Source organism: Humulus lupulus, chromosome 1 (assembly GCF_963169125.1).
Source record: "Humulus lupulus chromosome 1, drHumLupu1.1, whole genome shotgun sequence".
NCBI lineage: Eukaryota > Viridiplantae > Streptophyta > Magnoliopsida > Rosales > Cannabaceae > Humulus > Humulus lupulus.
This window is the reverse complement of record NC_084793.1, coordinates 310,053,479-310,074,968: the sequence shown is the minus strand read 5'-3', so window position 1 is coordinate 310,074,968 and position 21,490 is coordinate 310,053,479. Positions and strand designations below refer to the sequence as shown.

At 29.1% G+C, this 21,490-nt stretch overlaps 3 protein-coding genes across 5 annotated transcripts; all 3 read left to right on the top strand.

Annotated features, from left to right (window-relative positions):
- The first annotated feature begins 2,755 nt into the window (after positions 1-2,755).
- On the top strand, positions 2,756-4,667 carry LOC133812889 (thiosulfate sulfurtransferase 18-like). Of its 2 annotated transcripts, XM_062246724.1 has the most exons (6): positions 2,756-2,915; positions 3,068-3,154; positions 3,264-3,343; positions 3,675-3,745; positions 3,860-3,913; positions 4,377-4,667. In XM_062246724.1, the coding sequence occupies exons 1-6, from the start codon at positions 2,908-2,910 to the stop codon at positions 4,464-4,466; spliced, it is 390 nt and encodes a 129-aa protein (XP_062102708.1). In that variant the 5' UTR covers positions 2,756-2,907; the 3' UTR covers positions 4,467-4,667. The 2 variants fall into 2 exon arrangements, with proteins under 2 accessions (XP_062102708.1, XP_062102707.1); XM_062246723.1 differs by lacking the exon at positions 2,756-2,915 and having other exon boundaries at positions 2,945-3,154.
- A 2,216-nt stretch (positions 4,668-6,883) lies between these two features.
- Positions 6,884-11,257, top strand: LOC133812888 (MLO-like protein 4). 2 transcript variants are annotated; one of them, XM_062246721.1, is made up of 15 exons: positions 6,884-7,070; positions 7,240-7,407; positions 7,494-7,551; positions 7,658-7,872; positions 8,134-8,250; positions 8,330-8,390; positions 8,481-8,587; positions 8,829-8,903; positions 9,054-9,139; positions 9,236-9,285; positions 9,634-9,674; positions 9,781-9,951; positions 10,045-10,080; positions 10,532-10,599; positions 10,689-11,257. In XM_062246721.1, the coding sequence occupies exons 2-15, from the start codon at positions 7,282-7,284 to the stop codon at positions 11,137-11,139; spliced, it is 1,662 nt and encodes a 553-aa protein (XP_062102705.1). In that variant the 5' UTR covers positions 6,884-7,070; positions 7,240-7,281; the 3' UTR covers positions 11,140-11,257. The 2 variants fall into 2 exon arrangements, with proteins under 2 accessions (XP_062102705.1, XP_062102706.1); XM_062246722.1 differs by lacking the exon at positions 6,884-7,070 and having other exon boundaries at positions 7,081-7,407.
- A 4,480-nt stretch (positions 11,258-15,737) lies between these two features.
- On the top strand, positions 15,738-19,479 carry LOC133812887 (26S proteasome non-ATPase regulatory subunit 4 homolog). Its single transcript, XM_062246719.1, has 10 exons — positions 15,738-15,870; positions 16,027-16,140; positions 16,397-16,502; positions 17,417-17,531; positions 17,615-17,824; positions 17,914-18,220; positions 18,493-18,616; positions 18,990-19,093; positions 19,217-19,285; positions 19,402-19,479. The coding sequence occupies exons 1-10, from the start codon at positions 15,859-15,861 to the stop codon at positions 19,450-19,452; spliced, it is 1,212 nt and encodes a 403-aa protein (XP_062102703.1). The 5' UTR covers positions 15,738-15,858; the 3' UTR covers positions 19,453-19,479.
- The last annotated feature ends 2,011 nt before the right edge of the window (positions 19,480-21,490 follow it).

The window sequence follows — 21,490 nt, the reverse complement described above, 5'->3', positions numbered from 1 at the left end:
ATGTTTAAAAAATCAGATTCAACAGCTAAAAATATAGTATATATATTCAAAACTTATATGTATTATTCTAAATTTATTGTTAAAATTTTTAAAATATATATGTATGTATAAATTAAAAAAAATATATTAATCGGTTTATTCAGGTTCAATTGGGCGGGGTGGTATAATTTCTAAATCACCCAATATAATAATTTGGCGGTTTAAATTTTTGTTGAGTTATTCGAGTTGTACTTTTTGTCTGTTTTTTTTTTTGTTTGGTTTTTGCAGTTTGCAAAAACTTTTACACATCCCTAAATTATACACTTAAAATTAAGTAGAAATCATTCTATTTTTTCATAGTAATAATATGTGCACCCGAAATATATACTAAAATATTACACACAATGACATGACACTACTTTTTTTTTAAAAATGAGTCTTAATTTTGATAAATATGATTGGCTAGGCTAAACTGACACATCACTTTGTGTAACATTTAAGTTTATAATTTAGGTACACATATTATTACTCATTTTTTTTAAGTGGGGCCCACTATTTTTATGTATAATTTAGAATACATGTTATATTATTGTGTTGATTTTTAGTGTATAAAATGAATATGTGCCTAGCATTACTTCTTAAATAAATATTATTGATTGGAGTAATTTATAAATATGTAATATTTATGTATAATTTGTGTGTGCACATATTGCTAGTTAGAAGGCAAGTGCCCTCATTTTAGTAATTTATAAATATGTTAATTTATTTCATAATGTTATAAATAAATATGACTCTAGATAGTAATAAATACCTACATAGCCATTCTTTTAGTAAAGAAATCCAAAATTCAATTCAATGTATGTTATGAATAAATATTTTCATAAAGTAATTCGAAAATACTTATCAAGCTATATCGGGTAGTCTAATTACAACCCTTAAAATAATTTATATTCAACCTTGTAATTATTGATGTTTCTATCTATAAAATAATAGCTAGTTCCTAGCAAAAGAATTACAACCTAGTTATAATTTACAAATTGGCTCAATCATAATGGCCATATACAATGCAAGGAAAGAAGATAATAATTAGGAGTCTTTATCAATTCACATCTAATATTTTTAGTTTATTCGATCTGATTCAATTATTCATTAGATATTTTATTTTTATAACCAATCTAATTTAATTAACCTGTCTTAATCGATTCAATTTGATATAATTATCCATTAAATTTGATCAATCCCATATATCTGAGAGGTGAATAATCACACAGAAAATAATATTAACATTACACAACACAAACTAAGTTACTGAAAGAGAGAGACCAAACCACTTTCTCAACCTTCCAGTCCATCTCGGCTTCAATCTCCTCATGTTGAGATTCACAACTAGGTTTCGACTTTCACCCAAAAAAAACCCAACTCAACTAGCATCAAGGCAGCATAATATCAAACACAATGGATCTTATTATAATTTTTTAAAAAAGAAGAAAAAGAAGAACGCCATGAAAAGAGATCAACAATAGAAGAAGAAGAAAAAAAATATCATATATAACGAGGGGTTGCATCAAAGTCAAAATAGATTGAAGGGTCCAGTCTATTGGCGTTAATAAAATTAATGAATGAAATACGAACTAGATGAGTAATGGAACCAAAATATCTCCAAATATGATTTGTTTTCTGTTTATTCTTTCTTCACTTTCTCAAGAGAAACAAATGACCAAAGAGACGAAGATGAGAACCTTAAACAAAATAATGATGCATTTTTACAGAAAAAAAATCATTTCAAAATTTTAATTCACTTTATAAAATTTTAAGTTGAATAAGTACACATTTAAATTAAGTATAATTAAATCTCTAATTTTTTAATGGAAAATTTTAATTATTAGATAAAATTACTATATTTTAAATTAATTTTTCAAAAAAATTATATTTGAGATTGTATTAAATCTTCTTATTTTTTTCTTTAATTATTTATATTATTAATATAAATCAAAATTTTTATTTCAAAAACCTTAATTCCTAAACTTTAATAAATTGAGTGTATAATTTATTTTTTAAAAAATTTATAAAATCCATAATCTAGTAAATATATAAGGTGTAGACTCATAATGTTGTAACCAATACACTTGCTAAATCCCCTTTATTTATTGTTTTTTAATATATACTTTTGGTTCATGAATTATAATTATAAATAAATTTATTTTTTAATTCATGGATAAAATACATTTAATTTAAGGTATAAATAAATTTATGATTGATGATTTGTGAATATAACTTTTTTTATTATATTTACACCACAAGAATATATATAGGCATCCCATTAATGAATTTTTTTTTAATACTTTGTCTCAATATTTTTTGACATTCTTTATTTTTTTTGTTGATTTCAATAATTTTATTTTATCTTGTCTTCATAATTTTTTAGAAAAAACTCTTACTTCAACAAGTTTTTATATTTTTTTTTTGTTTAAATTTTTTTCTATTTAAATATTTAAAATATATATTATTTCTATGTATTTTTTAGAATATAAAAAAAATAAAAAAATGTGAAAAAATATATATATTATAAATTAATTTTCAATAAAAATGAAGTCTTAATCAAGAGTGCAAATATAGTAACTTATTTTTTTTTCTCATTCTCATTTTGCTGTTGAATTACCCTTATACCCTTACACAGTCAACCACCACCTATGCTTTGTAACATTAATTATAATTTTATGTACATTTTGGACACATCACACATATCATAAATGCTTTCCTAGTTTACTTTACCATATAATGCTCATGACTCCAAGTCCAACCACATCCAAAACAGAGCCCCAAAACAGGTGCACCCCAAGTTTTCCCTTGTTGTTGGTTTTTTTTTCAGACCAAACCAAGCAAAAATAGCAGCCATAGTTTTTTGACTTTTATCATAATTTTTTCCCCATGGGAAGGTATATATATATATATATATATACATATATTATCATTTTAACTTACAAAATCATCATAACTAGAATATTATTTTTTTTTGCATATATTTTGACATGGGTATTTCTTGGTTTGGTATTATTCTTGCTCTTGCTCTTCTTTTTCTGGTCTCAAGCTCAGGAGGAGCAGAAGAAGTCTCCACCATTGATGTCAAAACAGCCAAGGCTCTAATCAATTCTGACCATACATATCTTGATGTTAGGTACATATGTAACTTCAATTGGGTTTTATTTATTTTTAATTTTTGTTTTATATATAGTTTGATTTAATTTAGGAATATGTTTATATAAGTTTAGTGATATATGTAACAGGACAGTGGAGGAGTTCAAAAAGGGTCATGTTGAATCACCCAAGATTCTCAATATTCCATATCTGTTTAACACACCAGAAGGTACTTTCTTTCTTTTTAATTTAAGAAAAGAGTAATCGGTGAATATTGTCAACTTTTTGAAATTATTTCGCATTCTGATTTAGTTTTGATAATTTTTTGCAAAATGACTTCTGTCTAAAATTTCGATCATTTATCTAATAATTTCGGTTAACTGTTTTTTACCAGTGTCGGATGCTATTTTGCAAAAAAATTATTAAAATTAGATCAAAATACAAAATGAGTTCAAAAAATATGTCATTTTACTAAATGACCCATATGAAAATATGGTTTTTTATATTCATTTCTTACAAATTTAAATGTATATTGAGTTTTATTTTGGCCTCCATTTCAGGTAGGGTGAAAAATCCAGAGTTCTTGAAGGAGGTTTCATCTGCTTGCAGCAAAGAAGATAAGATTGTTGTGGTAATAAATGTGAATTTCAAGTGTGACAAAATATTATTTTTGTGTAAATAATAAATATTAAAAATTCTATGTTTAACTTTTTTGCTTACCATATTATTTATTATTATATTACAGGGTTGTCAAAGTGGGGTCAGATCTTTGTCTGCAGCTGCTGAAATGAAAAATGCTGTGAGTAAATTACCAAGCTTTTCATGTTACCTAAATATCAAATTCTTAAATATATCTTCATATAAATATTTATATATTATTTGTATACTAGGGGCAGCTGTCCCTCATTTATTTATTTTTTAAAAAAAATTAATGTAATTCTTTTTTCCATTTTAGTTCTTTTATAGAAAATTTAGCCATCGTATCTTTATATTTATAGTATTATATTTTTATATAATTTTTTGAAAATATATATTTGGTATATTTTACTTTTTGGGTTTACCACTATGTATATAAATATAAATAAATAATGTTAAGAGTATTGTATTATTAGTGGTGCATTATATTATGTGAAATATCATTTGATATAGTATATCAAATTTCATACACTATTCGATATTAAAAGTATACACTATTTTATTTTAAAATATGTGAAATTCGATATTAAAAATAGAAGTCTGATTCTGTGGATATGAAATTGCAGGGTTTTAAGACTTCAATCAACATGGGAGGAGGTTATCTTGCTTGGGTGGAGAATGGTTTTCTTACTCAAAAACCAAAAGAAGAGCTTTAGTGGGATTTTTTTTATATAAATATTTATTTATTAAAATTGAAAATAGGAAAAGTAATGTATTATGGTTTACATGTTGGAAAGCATTTATTACATGTAGACAAAACATAGGTAGGTACATGTTTTGCAAATTCTCTTTAGTGCTTTCCTAAACGACATTTAACTTCATAAACGACATATGATATGATTAAGAGGTTTCTGTTATTTGCGCTATTAAAACGACATTATTATTTTTGTCGTTTTTAATTTCCACGCATTTGAAGGATCTATTGCCCAAGAATGAGTCACTGCCGTAATCAATTCCAGAAAAGAAAAAAGAGCCATATCTCATAGATAGAAAATACTTATTATTTACTCAAAAAAAATTACCAAAATTTACTACCAAAAAAAGTTACCTACGGCTACAACTAAAAAAAATAAAAACTGAGCTGGAAAGTTACCAAACACAACACAACACATCAATTGAAAGAGTTGTTGTGTAGAAAATTGAGATTGTAACTTAGTCAAAGGAGGTTTATTTTTTCTTTTTTAATATTAATCGAACAACACTTATTATATTTTATAAGTAAAAATTGTGGGTAGTTGTTAAAATGTATTTTTACTATTTTCGGTACTATTTTTTTTACAAAATATGAGACCTTTCACAAATTTTCAAATAATTCTGGATAATTTAAAATGCTGAAATCATGATTTAAATAGTTTATTGTCCGGACGTATAAATATTGAAACAAGTACGTATGTAACAAGTTGTTTGAATCTTCATTTCGACATTCTAAATTATTTGGAATTTCTTAAAAATTTATAGGAGATTCTCTGTAATTACATTATACACCGTCATGTAGTTGCAACTTATTTATATACTAAAAATACTTATAAGTAGTGATTATAATCACTGTTATAGTGATGCTCATTTTATTTATATTAAAATAAATAAACTTAGAGAATATCATTTTTGATTTTCTCTTTTAATTATATAATCGTTTCCATCCTTTATTTTGTTTTTATCTTTTTTAAAATTTTGTAAATTGGTTAAAAATACTTTGAATTCAATTTTGGTCAATATATTTATTTAACATAAAGTCGTAAAAATACACATCCAACCAGTTGGAGATGTACATGTTTTTCAAGTTGATGAACCTGTAAATAAACTTTTATGGTAGAAATAAACTTCACTAAAATTGAGTGTAGGGAATTATTTTAAACCAATTTATAAAAAAATAGTTTTTAAAATAGAGAGTCCAAGTATGTTGTAAAAATAAATATTCATTATATGGTGTTGGACTATATAAGGTTAATAATAATAATTAATGTATTGAATGACAAGATGGGCAGTTGGGAGGTTTTGTCCATTTAGTTTGGCATAGTTTCCCTACCAACCATGAACCATTCATTTATTTGACAAAAAGACATGTTTGATTTGATCAACTAATTAATCTAAGATTAAACAACTCCATTATGTTTCTTTGCTTTACCCCAATTCATTAAATACAACATACTTTTTTTTTAAAAAAAATTAATAATCTTGGCAATATAATCATGGTGGAAAATAATTTTTTTTTGTATATATATATGAAAAATAATCTTGTACAATTGCCTTTTTGACTAAGTGTCAAGAATTTTTTATAAAATATATGTATTTTTTTATTATATAGTGTCGAGAATTTTTAATAGGGTTTCTTAGCAAAATGACTTATTTTTTAAAATTATTTTGCATTCTAGCATAATTTTAATAATTATTTGCAAAATGTCTTCTCATAATTTAGACAGGTGGTCAAAAAATTTAGACAACTGGTCGAATTTTAGACAGAGGCCATTTTACAAAAAATGATCAAAAATATGTCAGAGTCCAAAATCACTTAAAAAGAATGTTATTTTCACAAATTTCTCTTTTTAATAAGGCATTACTCTTATTTGGTATAGAGAAAAAAATATTAGGTGGGGCTCCAAAATATATTTCCAATTTTTTTTATAAAAACACATAAGTGAGAAAATACTAAATTATTAATTTTATTTATTACATACTAAATAATTAAGACTTCTAGTTTTCCTATATTTTCTTTCCTTTATACCAGGTTAGAGATTTGAGTATATTATAAGTATTTAAAATATTATTTTGTAAAAAAAATTATCATGCAAAATATTATTAAAAACAAACCCCCCTTAGTAATTAATAAAAACTATAGTACTCATATTGTTAAAATCAAATCGTTTTGGTACTTGTGATTATTTGTTGTCATGTTCTATGTTTTTTTTTCCTTGTGTTGAGATTCTTCACATGTTTTTTTGTCTCACATCATAATTGAATATTTTCTCAATGAAATTCCCAAAAGCCCATATTAAGTGACAATGCACTGTGAATAAACGATGGGCAAATTTGGTATTTCAATCAAATTAGACAATAAATCGTGTTTTTTCTTTGTTCTTTTAATTTTGACCATTTCATTCCATGGAAGAAGATCCATATTTGACACAAGCACGTTCATCAGAGATTACAAGTTCGAAGCATGCAATGAAATCAATTCAAGGGACCCATTTAGTAGGTCATGGTGTCCAACTGGTTGTTCTTGACAACCCATGGCCATGCATGTTTCATAAATTTTACTGATGGTAAGCTCTTCAATTCAAGGCACACAAAAAACCCACTTCTCTTCTTCATTCTATTTCTATATACGCCATTAATGGCCCCCAACAAGCTCTGCATTCCATTCAATGAAGTACTAAACTTTTCTATCTTTGTTTTTTCTCATCTGGGTTTTCTGATTTATGAAAATCCCAGAAGCAGAATTAGCTCAAATAAAGTTTTTTGTCTGAGTCGAAAATGGAGAAACACGTCAGGGAAGGAAGGTCTTTGTCTGAAACCCCAACATGGGCTTTCGCTACTGTGATCGCTGTAATGGTCTCTCTTGGGTTCTTCTTCCAAATTTCTCTAAAGCGGTTTGGAAAGGTAACGAGAATCTCTCTCTCTCTCTTTTTTTCTTTCCTGATTTTCTTGTTCTTCTTCTTTTGATGTCAGTCTCTTTTTTGAAACAGTGGCTAGATAGGACTAAGAGAAAATCTCTTTTTGCAGCACTGGAAAAGATCAAAGAAGGTTAGGATTAGAAAAATCGGTGTCCTTAAATGGGTTATGTTTTTCCACTTAGAATATTTGTTAATAATGTACATATAATAATCATTTGGTTTTAATCTTCAAGCAGAGCTAATGCTTTTTGGGCTTTTATCACTGTTGATGGGTCATTGGATCGTTGTTGTGGCCAAGATTTGTGTTAAATCATCAGTTTTGAGTAGCCGATTTTTTCCTTGTGGATTAGAAGAAATTTATGCAGTTAATGATGCTCTCTCTTCAAGCTCCGAGTTTGTGAATAAGTCTGCTTTTAAAAAGCATTTTACAACTCATGATTTTTGTTCTGAGGTACTTCTTTCTCACTCGTTTCACAATTTGGAGTAATAAGTCTGCTTTGGTTGTTCATATAATCATGGCGTATTAGTTCTCATTTCTATGTTTCAATGGAAGTACAATTAGTGGTAATCATTTGTTAGAGTTGATGACATTCAAAGAAAAGTAGGAACTGAGAAATATTACATGGAATTTGGAAGAACAAAAAGATTACTAATGAAATGATTATATTCCTGTACAAATAACTTATCCAAAACCGGTTGTTTTGTTGGCTAGGGTCACGAATCGTTCGCCTCATACGAAAGTCTCGAACAGCTTCACCGTTCCATGTTTGTTCTTGGCATTACACATGTTTTATACAGCTTTGCTGCCATTGCTTTAGCCATGCTCAAGGTTGAGATATCTCCTCTTCCAGCTTATGCCCTATATAATGCTCACTTATGCCTTTTAATTGAGGACTAAGTTTATGCAGATCTATAGCTGGAGAGTATGGGAAAATGAAGCTAAAGCTATAGCTACTCAGACCTTAGAAGGTACACAATTTATCTAGTTAAAGCTGAGTTTTCCAACTGTAATAAAGCTTGTTATAGGGTCATTACTGTAAGATTGATTGCTGAATTCAGAAACTCCAGAAGCTCTGCCAAAATGTGCAAGAATGAGGAGAATGTCTACTTTCATTGATCATCATACATCTCATCCATGGAGCCAGCATGGGATTCTAGTTTGGCTGGTATTCTCACGCCACTCTTTCTCTGGTTTTACTTAATGATTTACATTTTAATTAGATATTCAAGCTATTTCATACATGAAAAAACAAGCATAATACTATCTGAAACAAGTAAATAAATTGGAACACTCTTGGACTTATTTTTTAGTCATCTTGATTGAAGCATATTAGTGAAGTTTTGTCTAAACTGAACTTTCTTCGAACTATTATTTTTCTCAAGAGCTGTGTTTATTCAATGTCGCAGCTTTGTTTCAGCCGCCAGTTTTGGAGTTCTATTAACCGATCTGACTACATGGCTTTGCGATTGGGCTTCATCACTGTATGTTTCTTCTAGCTAAATATTGTATAGAGATAGGGATATGCAAGCTGAATGATTTTGTAGAACCATATCCTTCTTTCCGTTTCAGTGCTGGAATTCATGACTAATCTATCAATTGCGAGTGTTGCTGATTCTTAATTCTTATTGCAGAATCATCAACTTCCTTTGTCATATGATTTTCATAATTATATGCTTCGAAGCATGGAGGAAGAATTTCGTGACATCGTGGGCATCAGGTATTTCATTTCCCTTCACCATATTTAAGCCTGAAAGTTTCATTCGATTGTTCTACTTTGTTTTTCAGCAAAATAATTAAATTCCCTCTTTTGCAGTATTCCTCTATGGATATACACCATATGCTGCATCTTTCTAGATTTTCATGGTAATTCTCTGCAAGTCTTGAGTAATTTACACCATAAAGTGACATGATTGATCATCATAGCTGTTAAGATATAATGTCATTCCCTCTCCATATAAGTAATTTTATTTTGTTAGATTGAATTGAAACACATATTTTAGGAATCAATTCAAGACCATTTTATTGCAAAGCTACTGACAGCATAATTTTTTTTGCCACTTAATGAACAATAAATAAACATTGAATTTTATATGGTCTAAAATCATCTTTCTATTCCCTAGGCACTGAATTATAGTGATGTGTTTTCCATCTAAAAAATTTGTTTCTTTAGTTATGGAGTTATAATCGCATAAACGGTGTGTCTTGATTCAGGAAGCAATATTTATTTTTGGCTTTCTTTCTTTCCTGCTATTGTAAGTCACTTCCTTACATCTCTTTTTTGCATTTTCTATCACCCTGCCAAAATGTTTCTTTCTTTTTCTTTTTCCCTTCCACTTTTCATTGAAATTCATACTGTAGTTGATCCTGCTCATCGGTACTAAACTTCACCGAGTGGTGGTAAAGTTAGCTGTTGAAATCATGGATCGCTGTCCATACATGGAAAATCACCAGTTTAAGCTGAGGGATGAGCTCTTTTGGTTTAAAAGACCTAAGCTTCTTTTGCACTTGATACAACTAATATCCTTCCAGGTCAGTAACTCACTATCATTCACTTTAGTATTTTTCAAACACTATCCACAAACTACACTAGTGAAACTTTTGCTCCTTTTTCTTTTTCTGCAGAATGCATTTGAAATGGCTACTTTTATTTGGTCCCTGGTAAGAAATTTAAAAAAAAATTTCTATACTTTTCTTGTATCAGTAAAGGGTTGATACATTTTTGGACGCTGTGTTTTTTTCCATTACCTGTTTGGACATTGTGTTTTGATAAATTACTTTTTGGACCCTATGTTTTGTAAAATGGTTAAAATAGAACCCTAAATCCGATTTTGGTCAATGTTTTCTCAACTAAAATCACAAATAATTTACCAAACTAACAATTTAGAACAAAAATAAAATCATTCTACTTAAAATCTGTGTTGTTATATTCAATTTTTTCTTCATCAAAATTGAGTTTAGGGTTCTATTTTAACAATTTTACAAAACATAGGGTCCAAAAAGTAATTTGTCAAAACACAGGGTCCAAACAGGTAATGAGAAAAAGCACAGGGTCTAAAAATGTATAAACCCATTAGTAAACAATGCTTTTTTCTTTTCTTTTCGGTTTCAGTGGGAAATCAAAGAGCCTTCTTGTTTCATGAACAACCGTAAATTTATTGCGATTCGCTTGTCATTTGGGTATAAACAGCATACCTCTTTTTTATTTTCTTTTTCTATTTCTCATTGCTGTGTAGTTTCTTCTTATAATAATTCTCATTGCATTGCAGGGTGATATCCCAGTTCTGGTGCAGCTTCATCACATTCCCACTCTATGTTATCATAACTCAGATGGGTTCAAGGTTCAAGAAAACTGTAATATCTGATAATGTGAGAAAATCGCTGTTAGGGTGGCGAAGAAGAGTTAAAGCCAGGCATACCATGTCACAAACTAGTACTACTCCACTCATCCCGAGTGAAGCAGCAACTTCATCATCAGATTCTGTGATGACCGAGTCAGTCCGGACTGGTGATGACTTTGCCACAACTAGCACAGAAGGAAGCTCTGCAGGATCTCGCATTATCAATCTCCCACATCAGAGAGCTGAAGAGGGAGAGAGAACAACTTATGAAATAAATCCTGAAAACTCAGACCAGTTACCATCACCTTATGATATTCATAGTAACGAGTATGAAATTAGACATCGTAATGTTAATAACCACGATGTAATATCTCCTTAAAACTATTATATACTATCAGTGTATTGTTGTTGTACCATGAATGTTCGAATTAGAATTTTGTATTTGGGCTTAAAACGATTTTAATGGAATTCTTACCTTCAAGGTAGAGAGGGAAGAAGTACCACGACTTGAAAACAAAAAAACTTGAAAAAATTGTTCTTGTATTTAAATTATAATATATTTGTAAGAAGAAAACTCAAATCAAACTTTGTTTCTTGTACTTAAAACGATCTTTACAAATATATTATAATCTTTTTCGTGTATTGTTTAATTAGTTAATTTTTATTAAACATATTATTTTAATATTGTTGTCTGTATTTTCACGACAACGTAGCTTAAATGATCATGTCATTTAGCCATCCTCAGAAGATCGAACATAATCGGTGATTGTCGTTCTTGTCACTATCGCAGAAGATGTCAGGCTTAATCGGTGATTGTCGTTCTTGTCACTCTCGCAGAAGATGTCAGGCTTGTTATCGATAAGAGTTAATTCCCGAGAATGTGGTCGTGAAGTAACTCGCTGAGACTTCTCTTATCGTGATTAACTTATCTAAACTACAAGAACCTTTCCTCCGATGAAGGGTTACGCTTGCCAAGTGTCACCAAAGAGACACTTGGGACCAAAGACACTTGACTGACATCTAGTGGCTGCAGGGATCGTGTTTTCGGTTTCGTACAAGCGGCAAAAAGGATATCCCGATCCGGTTTCGTACAAGCGGCAAAAAGGATATCCCACGATATTATCTGACATGGGAAAACGTGCAGCTACCACTCTGAAAGTATCAGAGGGCATTTTCCCAATAAAACAATGGGCTTGACATCCTAGTATTGGGCGTGCTAATTATCTAATGAGCCCCCAACTTATTTAGCGTAGGTAAATCTTCATTTATGGATATCTAATTCCATTATGGGAACGATTGTTGTAATCAGCTCTAATTAATGAGCTTCATCCCCTAAGTCACTTCTAAATATGGCTAGGGCAACACTTGTAAATTGATCCCCAACTTTTAGAGTGAGCAAATACATTGTTTGAATTCTAAGAGAATTTGAGTCTTGCAAGTTCTTCATCTACAATATAAGTGACTCATGAACTATGACTAATTAATAGCTTGAACTACGTAAAATCTGATGTTTGATATTCTTCTTCTTTAAGCTTTTAATTATTTTAGTAATTGATGGAAAAGCTAGTCAACAAATATATTGACATAAATATTTTTAATAAATATAATGGAAATTTGTAACAAAAATATCCATTTATGATTTATTATACTAAAAAATACCTTAATTCCAAGTTTGGCATTGGAAGTATCTTACCTTCACTTTCTTTTGGCAACCGTACAAAATTTTCCATTAGTTATAGCAAAAATAACTTATTTATGGATTATTGTACTAAAAAACACCTTAATCCAATATATTGTATTTACAAAAACCTCTCATCCATTTTTAATCTAATTAAAAAAAAATTAAATTAGAATTTAATTGTTTTAAAATATAACTAAAAAAATTTGAAAAAAATTAAAACATGTATTTAAATGTTTTGTTTTAAAAGTGTCCTTTAATTTTTTTTAAAGTCTTAATTATATATAGAAAAATAAAAAACACATAGGGGCATTATTAAAAATTGATATAAAATATATATTTGTAACTTATGCTCATTTTTTTTTTCTGCTTTCTCATTTTAAAAAAATACACATAAATAAAAATATTATAAATATTTAGGTATAAAAATATTTTAAATATGTAGACATAAAAATATACACGTGTTATTTTTTTTAAAGCTTATTATATTTTAAAAGAATTAAATGTTAAATTTAAAGTTTTACAAAAATTAAATTAAAAGTAGATGGAAGGTCTTTTTAGTGCAATATATTGGATTAATGTCTTTTTTAGTGTAATAATACATAAATAAGGTCATTTTTGCTGCAAGTAATAGAAGTTTTTTAACTGTTGCTAAAGACAGTGGACATAAGTGATAACTCTACAAAATAGAGTAATTGTCCCATAATTTATATTCTAATTATTGCTTAGTTTTTGAATTTTTAATTGATTTATTAAGTTTTTAAGTAATTTTAAATTTATTAGTCTTATCATGATTTTATATAGTTTTGTGTATTTTTATAGATATTATATTATAATATGTTGTAGTTTAAATTCTGTGTAATTAATATAGTTTAGTTAGAGGTAAAATAAAAGTGCAATTTTGTTGATCTTTATTGATAAATTAAATTAAGTCTTAATTAAGTATTTTCAAATAATTAATATGATTTATTTATAATTGAAAATATTTAATTGTGATTTAATTTAATTTTTTATGTTGTAGGAATTATGTTGTATCTTTGAAAAATAAAGAGAAAGAAAGAAGATTGGCATTTGTGAAGAGGAAATAACAAAGATTGCACAAGGCCATCTTCCCTCAGCAGCAACACCACACGGGCCAACGAGAGCTAGCAGCTCTCTCCAAGACAGTTCGGCCCAACGCCAGCACCCAATGGCTAGCCAGCTGCTGCCAAGCCCATAAAGCATTGAGAGTAAATTTTCTTGAGCCCATAAATTGCCTAAGTGTACCATTTGTCCCCTATGTCCAAAATGCCAACTTTTTACCAATTTTTCTATATATTTTCACCACAATATCATCATTACACCCTATAATTTACCTATACATACCATATTTATTTTATTTAATTAATCTAATCAATTTAATTAATTTAAATTGATTATTTTAATAATCTCACTTTGGCTATAAATATAGAATTTCAAGACTATTTTTGGGGTGCTTAATTTTTTGTTACCATATTCTTTTCTCCAATTTTCTCTCTGCCATTCTCTCTTCCATTTTGGGTTTTTCAAGAGCATTTGCAAGTATATATGTCATTTATTTTGTAATTTCTACTATAGTTATGTGCTTCTAATCATTTTCATAAGATTATTAAGATCATGATGAAGCAACTTGTAACTAGGTAATATTTATGTTGTATGTTGATTTCCCTTGTAATGCAACAAAATTTATGATTTTTTTTTCTTTCACATATGTCTTTTATCCTTAATATCTCATATTTTGGATTGTTAGCTAATATACATTTTGTTCTTCATTTTGCAAAAAACATAATATTCTTTGTGTAAGATGTGTCATTAAATTGTACACATCCATGCTTGGAACAAAAATATTATATTTTGCCTTATAAATAATGTTATTTGATTTTTTTTTTGTTTCATTAGGTTGATTCACATTAAATATTTTGAAATTATAATTTTTGAAAAGTGAAGAAAAATCCTATTTTTTTAGAAGTAATTTGTGCTTAAACTTATAAATATATTTGGAAAACGATAGTTTGATTTATTTTAACTATCACTAAAACTTGAGAATCAATATACAAATAAATATTATTAAACTTACATTTTGTGGATTCTAGTATTTTAATAATCTTTCTTTTTACCACTTATTTTCAAATAATTATTGGCTTATTTTTATTCTCTAAAATAGTTTTATTTTCAATCTTTTATTTTATGCTCATAGGATTAAAACTCATCAATCTTTGGAGATATGTTAGAATTTATTAATTTTGGTTTAAAATAGTTTTCTTTTTTATTTTAGACAACTCATTTGGGTTCGATCGTATTTACACGAACACTATATTCCATATACGATTCGTGTGCTTGCGAGTATAAATTTTTAAAACATACCCGTTTTTGGTCCATCAATAAGCTACTTTCATCGTCAAAGAAAATGAACGAAAATAACAAAAATACGTCAAATTTTGAGTACAATAATGCATAAATAAAATTATTTTGTTGCAAATTTCCCTAAATAAAATAATTATTTTTATAACACACTTCTCTAAAAAATATGTATTATATTATTTGCATATTAATTAGTTAAAGAATAATTTTTTTAAATGATTATCAATAATATTTTAAATACTTTAATTTTTACTAGTATGGACATTTAATATGGTAATTTTACAAAGCGTAATATAAAGTATTTTAATTTTAAATTATTTGTGTTTGTATTTGCTATTTTTTGAGTTAAAAAAAATTAAAATTTGGGATTAATAAATTAAGTGTGTTGAAGATGCTTTAATTTTTTATCTAATAAATTATTAGGGTGCTTTTTAAAAATATTTACTAATGGACAATTTTGTACTAGAAATAATTAAGAAAATGTAATCTTGTTTTGAACAAAAAAAATCTATAAAGAGTTTATTTAGAAAAGAGTAGTGAGAAATATATATTTAATTTAATTAAAACTTAAATTTGTTTTATTATATAATTATAAATATTTAATTATTAAAATATTTAAATATAAAGTAAAATTTATTAATTTAAAATATTCAAAAGGAAGGGGTTACTTTTATTTTATCCATTCGAAAATAATTGGACACAATATACAATTTTACAAAATACATATCCCTTAAAAAAAAACTCTAATCTTAATTTTTTTTAATAATTTTTTTTTATAGAAAATTATGGGAAAAAAACTCTAAACTTGAAATACGGAAAATCATAGAAAAAAAATTATAATACTTGTAAGAATGATGAATTACGTGGAAAAATATAAGTGGTTTCTTTATCGGGTACAGGTAGTCTTGCCCGTACCTGATCTTGTCTTCCTCTGCTTATTATTAGAACACTGATGAAACCTCCTTATGTAAGAAAACTAAAAACCTTTGTTTGTCTCTCTCCACAGTTAGGGATCCTTCTCTCTACTTCCAATCTTCCGCCATGGTGCTCGAGGTAAAATCCCTAATTTCATCTACTCTATCAACCCCTATTTTCAATTTCAATCTTCTGTTTGCGATTTCGGAACTTCAATTCATTCGAACTGCGTATTGAAAAATTAGGGTTTTCTGTTTCAATTGTCTGATTGTTTCTGTTGTTCATTATTCGTAGGCGACGATGATCTGTATCGACAATTCGGAATGGATGCGTAACGGTGATTATTCCCCTTCTAGGATTCAAGCTCAGGCCGATGCTGTTAACCTTATTTGTGGAGCTAAAACCCAGGTCGGAAATCTTTTGAGTTTTTTTTGTTTGACCTTTTTCATTACCTGTTTGGTTAGTAAGAAAGTATAGGAAAATAGAAGATGATTTGAAATCTTGCGATAAATGTTGTTTTATTTGTTTTTTATATGGTGATGGACTGGAGTTACATATAGGATTTCTACTTTTGATTGTTAAATGGGAACAAGATGAAGTCTTTATAGTTGCTTTTGCTGTGTGCTTAGATGTCTGAACGAATGTATTTGGGTTTTGTGCGCAGTCTAACCCAGAGAACACAGTGGGAGTTCTCACAATGGCTGGGAAAGGGGTTCGTGTTTTGGTGACTCCAACTAGTGATCTTGGCAAGATTCTAGCTTGCATGCATGGTTAGTTTCATTACCTGCTTCATTGGGTTTTTGGATTCCTTACAGTGTAACGAGTAAATGTTTTGTACTTTATGTACATATCTACTGAATTGATTGGTACTTTCTCGAAAAATGCGTATGTATATATATATATATATATATACATATTTGAAATAAACAAATGCTAATATATGACTTCCCTTATAATTATGATACAAGGAAAATAAAATAAGAAAGGAAGAAAACTTCTGTCTTTGTGAACGTTTGCCTTCAGAATAAAGGAAAGGATGTATGGTAATAAAGTTATACTTGCTTAGATTTTCGACTAGGAAATAATGAAATATTAAATAAATAACAATTGAATAGTTTGAAATTATTATGGTTTTCAACAACTCTCATAGACACTTCGATTACTAAACAATTACAATCCTTACAATATCTAGAAAACTATTGCATTTGACTGCTAGATCACTCATCCTTTCCGCTTGCCAAGTCCATTATATATATATATATATTTGTACTAGTGTTGTCTTCTGAGTGTTTTGAGACACATAGAGCGTTCAAGAAAGAAGCTCCGTCTTACAGCAATCTAGAGGAAGTCAACTAGCTGCATATATGCTCATTTGATATTATGGATTGGATAGTCATACTTTTGTATTGGTATTTATTTACTTAAATATATGATATGCATTGTCTTTCTAGTCTCGTACGTTCTTATTGTTATGCATTTCTAGTTTCATAATCTCTTATTAGCATGTAATATGTGAACACAGATGTTATAACTTAAACTTAAATCTTTGCACCGTCACTTTTATTTAAATAGAGATTTTGTACACATGATAAGCTAACATGCTCAGCAATAATTCTGGAAAGGATTTTACTTTGCTGTCATTTTTGTACGTAATACGCCATTTTTTTTTCCTTCTTAACTTTAGGTTTAGAAATAGGTGGTGAGATGAATCTGGCTGCTGGAATCCAGGTGGCTCAGTTGGCTCTCAAGCATCGGCAGAACAAGAAGCAGCAACAAAGAATTATTGTCTTTGCTGGAAGGTATTACGGCTTTGAGTTTTGGATATCTTCCATGTATTTTCCAATCTCATAAATTCTCATTTCATTTTTTTTTTGGTTTGCAGTCCCATAAAACATGAAAAAAAGATTTTAGAAATGATTGGAAGGAAGTTAAAAAAGAATAGTGTAGCACTAGATATTGTTAATTTTGGTGAAGAAGATGATGGAAAGAATGAGAAGCTAGAGGCACTTCTTGGTTCTGTTAACAACAATGACACCAGTCATATTGTTCATGTTCCACCTGGTCCAAATGTTCTGTCTGATGTGCTTATTAGGTAAATGTTTTGATTTCTTTCTTTTTTCTTTTATTTGGGTTTACTTAAGTTCTTGAGTAGAATATGAGTGATTTCTCTTCATATTACAGTACTCCCATCTTCACTGGGGATGGGGAAGGTGCAAGTTTTGCAGCAGCAACTGCTGCAGCTGCAGCTGGAGGTGCTGGTTTTGATTTTGGAGTGGATCCCAACCTAGATCCAGAGCTGGCGCTTGCTCTTAGAGTTTCAATGGAAGAAGAGAGAGCTAGGCAGGAGGCAGCTGCTAAAAGGGCTGCAGAGGAGGCAACTAAGGAAGAGAAAGAGGGGGAACAACCATCCAGCTCACAGGATGCAACTATGACAGAGCGTGCCACCATTGCAACTTCTGGAGCTGACACTAAGGCAGCTGATTTAACGGTTGGTCACATTTTTCCTGTTTTTCATAGTTATTTGATAATTCACTTTTATATGTAGTATTTAATGAGATTGCATATGTACTTAAGAATTGATAGTTCATTTATAAATGGAGTTTCAATATTTTTTTTTGCGGAGTTGTGGAGTGGGGGAAGGTGGTGACATGTGTGCTGTTTTGATTGGATCCATAAGTTGTTTGGATATACTCTCTTTTTATGGTGATTGCTTGGTTTTGCAATTTTTTTGGGTGATAATTCACCTATAACTTGCAACAGGACGATGAGAATGCTCTACTGCAGCAGGCCCTTGCAATGTCAATGGATGACCCTGCATCTGGCCATGATGCGCGAGACACAGATATGCCAGAGGCAGCTGCAGATGACCCAGAATTGGCCCTAGGTAGGTCCTTTTGTTTCCTGCCATTCTTTTCAATGCATAGGTGCACAGTTAGTCTCTCCTCTCTAGCTGTTCTCATTATTTAGAAAAATGGATTTTGGGGTCTTTTCTTGGTGCTTGATTGAACTGCCATTGAACTGAAAAGGAGGGAAGCCTTCTTGGTTCACATGTCATCTGAGTGACTTGAAAAAGTAATAGCCAGAATGTACCAATTTCATTGTATTCATTTTGCTCTGAATAATTGATTGTGGTAACAAATAGACAAATGCTTAGTTGAATCAATATAGGATTTGCTTAGCACGTATTTATATTCTCGCCAATATTGAGATGGATATTATTTATCGAAATATGCTGAGTTGCTAACCCCGTGGTGCAGCTCTTCAATTGTCGGTGCAGGAAAGTGCAAAGGATTCCTCTAACCAGGCAGATATGGGCAAATTGCTGGCTGACCAGTCCTTTGTGTCTTCCATCCTTGCCTCTGTAATCTTTTTCCCAACCTACATTATTGTATATTTTAATTCTTTTACTGATTCCCTCCGGGCAGACTGAATGAAACATTTCATCTATCTTTCAGTAATATGTATAATTTGAATGCTTTTGCAGCTTCCGGGAGTTGATCCAAACGATCCTTCAGTTAAAGATTTGCTGGCTTCCATGCAAAGCCAATCAGAGGTGAGTTTGCTTATAATCATCATAAATCAATATCAATATTTCCTGCTAATGTACACAAAGATTTCTTTGATTAACTTTTTGATTGTCTTCTTTAAAATTAAAATTACATCTTTTAGGGTGACCAGAAGAAAAGTGAAGACAAAGAATCAAAAGAAGATGATAAATGATTATTCAGAGTTGTTTTTCCATGCCAGGTTTGACATCAAAAACCCACTTAGTGTTTGAATTGTAATTATTTCTACTACTTGATCTTGACTTGTGGATATTGATGTTTATACAATGCAGATAAAAAAAGGGTTCTCTTCATTTGCACCATTAAAAATGTTTGTATTTTTGGTGCCTCTTGTTAACTATCGTTTGTCTCTCGATGAGGCTTGAGATTAGCAGAGTATTGTTCTGAGAAGTATGGTGGTACATAATTGAAATAGAACTCTGCTTTGCTTCGACATTATAATTGATATCCGTTACTTGACTATTTATGCATTTTTTCTTTTCTTTTCATGGTAAGTGTCTATTATTGCTTAAAGTGAAAGAACAAGAAACAAGATTTTATGGACCACATTTCATTTTCTCTAAAATGACTCCCATTTTTTCTTCTTTCTAAACTAATGATGTAGACATTTTATTGCTTTGACTTTTAAATTATATAAATGGTACAACTCACATGCATGCTATATATATATTTATATATATAGGCCTGTATAGGAAAAATCACCTTTAAAACTCAATCTTCATCGACAAAACTTTAAATGGAAGGCACTATTTTTTTAGGACCTAAAGAAATTTCATAATTCATATAAGCACCAAGCTTATTGGTCCTGAAAATTTAATTGGTTTGGCTTGTCTTATCCTAAACGTCCAAATCATGAGCCACAAACATGGTTAGGGTTGATAAAAAGTGAATCAAGATTATTGATCTAATTTTGATACAACGAATGTATTCCTTCCAACAAATTATTCAAAATATTAAAAATCGAATGAAAGGGATCTGATTTAATGAAAGTTTGGTTATATTTGAAAACAAAGCATAGTAAGTAAGACACGTGACATGATGAGCAATGTGTGTATAGAAAAGAATTGTCAAAGCAACCAACTTTTAAAAAAAATATATTTATTATTATTATTATTATTATTCCTTCAATTGTACAATTGTTATAAGAAAAATGTGAGTTGAATGATTTCAACTTTTTGAATTTCAATCTCATCTTTTATTAAACTCACTCAAGTTTGGAAAATAATCATCATTTTTAATAATTTCATGCTTTTATGCCTTAAACTAGTTGAAAGGAATGAATCAAATATTGAAAATTCTTTCATAATAAATCAAAAAATTGGAGAAGACCAAAAGAGGTGAGATCAACATATTATAATTGTGAAAGAAATATTCTGAAAGAGAGATTAAAAACTAAGGGAATTCTCCGGTGTACCTCCCAAAAAGGGGCACACCGGTGCACTCCTTGGTGTTTTTGGGTCGTGGAGTATTTTCGACGTATTTTTTTTTATGACCGTGTACATTGTAGTTATTTAGAGTATTCTACAAATTTTTAAATTTTTTTGAATAATTTATAATATCAAAAACTAGGTTCGAAACTGATTCTTGCACACGTGACTAATTTTTTTATGCTCGTGGAAGGTAACAAGTTTGAATTTTATTTTTAGTACTCTAAATTATTCAGAATTTTCTGAAAATTTGCAGGATGCTCTAAATAATGACAATGTACACAGTCATAAAAAAAAATTCACCAAAAATATTTCCCGAGCCAAAAACACCTAAGAATTTTCTTAAAAACTATTGGGTCAAATTGTAAATAAAGAATTGTTTTTCTTTCTAAATTTAGATGACATGACCAATTTAGTGTTTAAAAATTTGGTGTAATTTGTGTGTTTGCACATATCATCACTGCAACTTACCCATATAGAAAATAGAATCATGTCTTATTTCTTAATATATACCATTCCACTGAATTTATAAACCAATGAAAAGTAACTTGATGGTTCCAAGTTCCAACCCACAAAAGATACTTTATTTTTGTACTTTTCAAATTCAAACAGTCATATTTGCACTAACAAAGAATAAAAAATAGTTGCTTAAATAAAGAATAAAAAAGAATATTCATTTTTTTACTAATTATATGATAATGCTTAATCTTTTAACTTCATTCATACTAGTCAAAAGAAACCAGAAAAAAAAAAATTTCACAACTT

Coding starts and splice junctions, on each gene's coding strand:
- LOC133812889 (XM_062246723.1), top strand. CDS start 3,009: ATGGGTATTTCTTGGTTTGGTATTATTCTTGCTCTTGCTCTTCTTTTT. Junction 3,155..3,263: donor CATACATATCTTGATGTTAG/GTACATATGTAA, acceptor TATATGTAACAG/GACAGTGGAGGAGTTCAAAA. Junction 3,746..3,859: donor AAGAAGATAAGATTGTTGTG/GTAATAAATGTG, acceptor ATTATATTACAG/GGTTGTCAAAGTGGGGTCAG.
- LOC133812888 (XM_062246721.1), top strand. CDS start 7,282: ATGGAGAAACACGTCAGGGAAGGAAGGTCTTTGTCTGAAACCCCAACA. Junction 8,904..9,053: donor TGCGATTGGGCTTCATCACT/GTATGTTTCTTC, acceptor TTCTTATTGCAG/AATCATCAACTTCCTTTGTC. Junction 9,952..10,044: donor TACAACTAATATCCTTCCAG/GTCAGTAACTCA, acceptor CTTTTTCTGCAG/AATGCATTTGAAATGGCTAC.
- LOC133812887 (XM_062246719.1), top strand. Junction 16,503..17,416: donor GATTCTAGCTTGCATGCATG/GTTAGTTTCATT, acceptor TCTTAACTTTAG/GTTTAGAAATAGGTGGTGAG. Junction 18,221..18,492: donor CTAAGGCAGCTGATTTAACG/GTTGGTCACATT, acceptor AACTTGCAACAG/GACGATGAGAATGCTCTACT.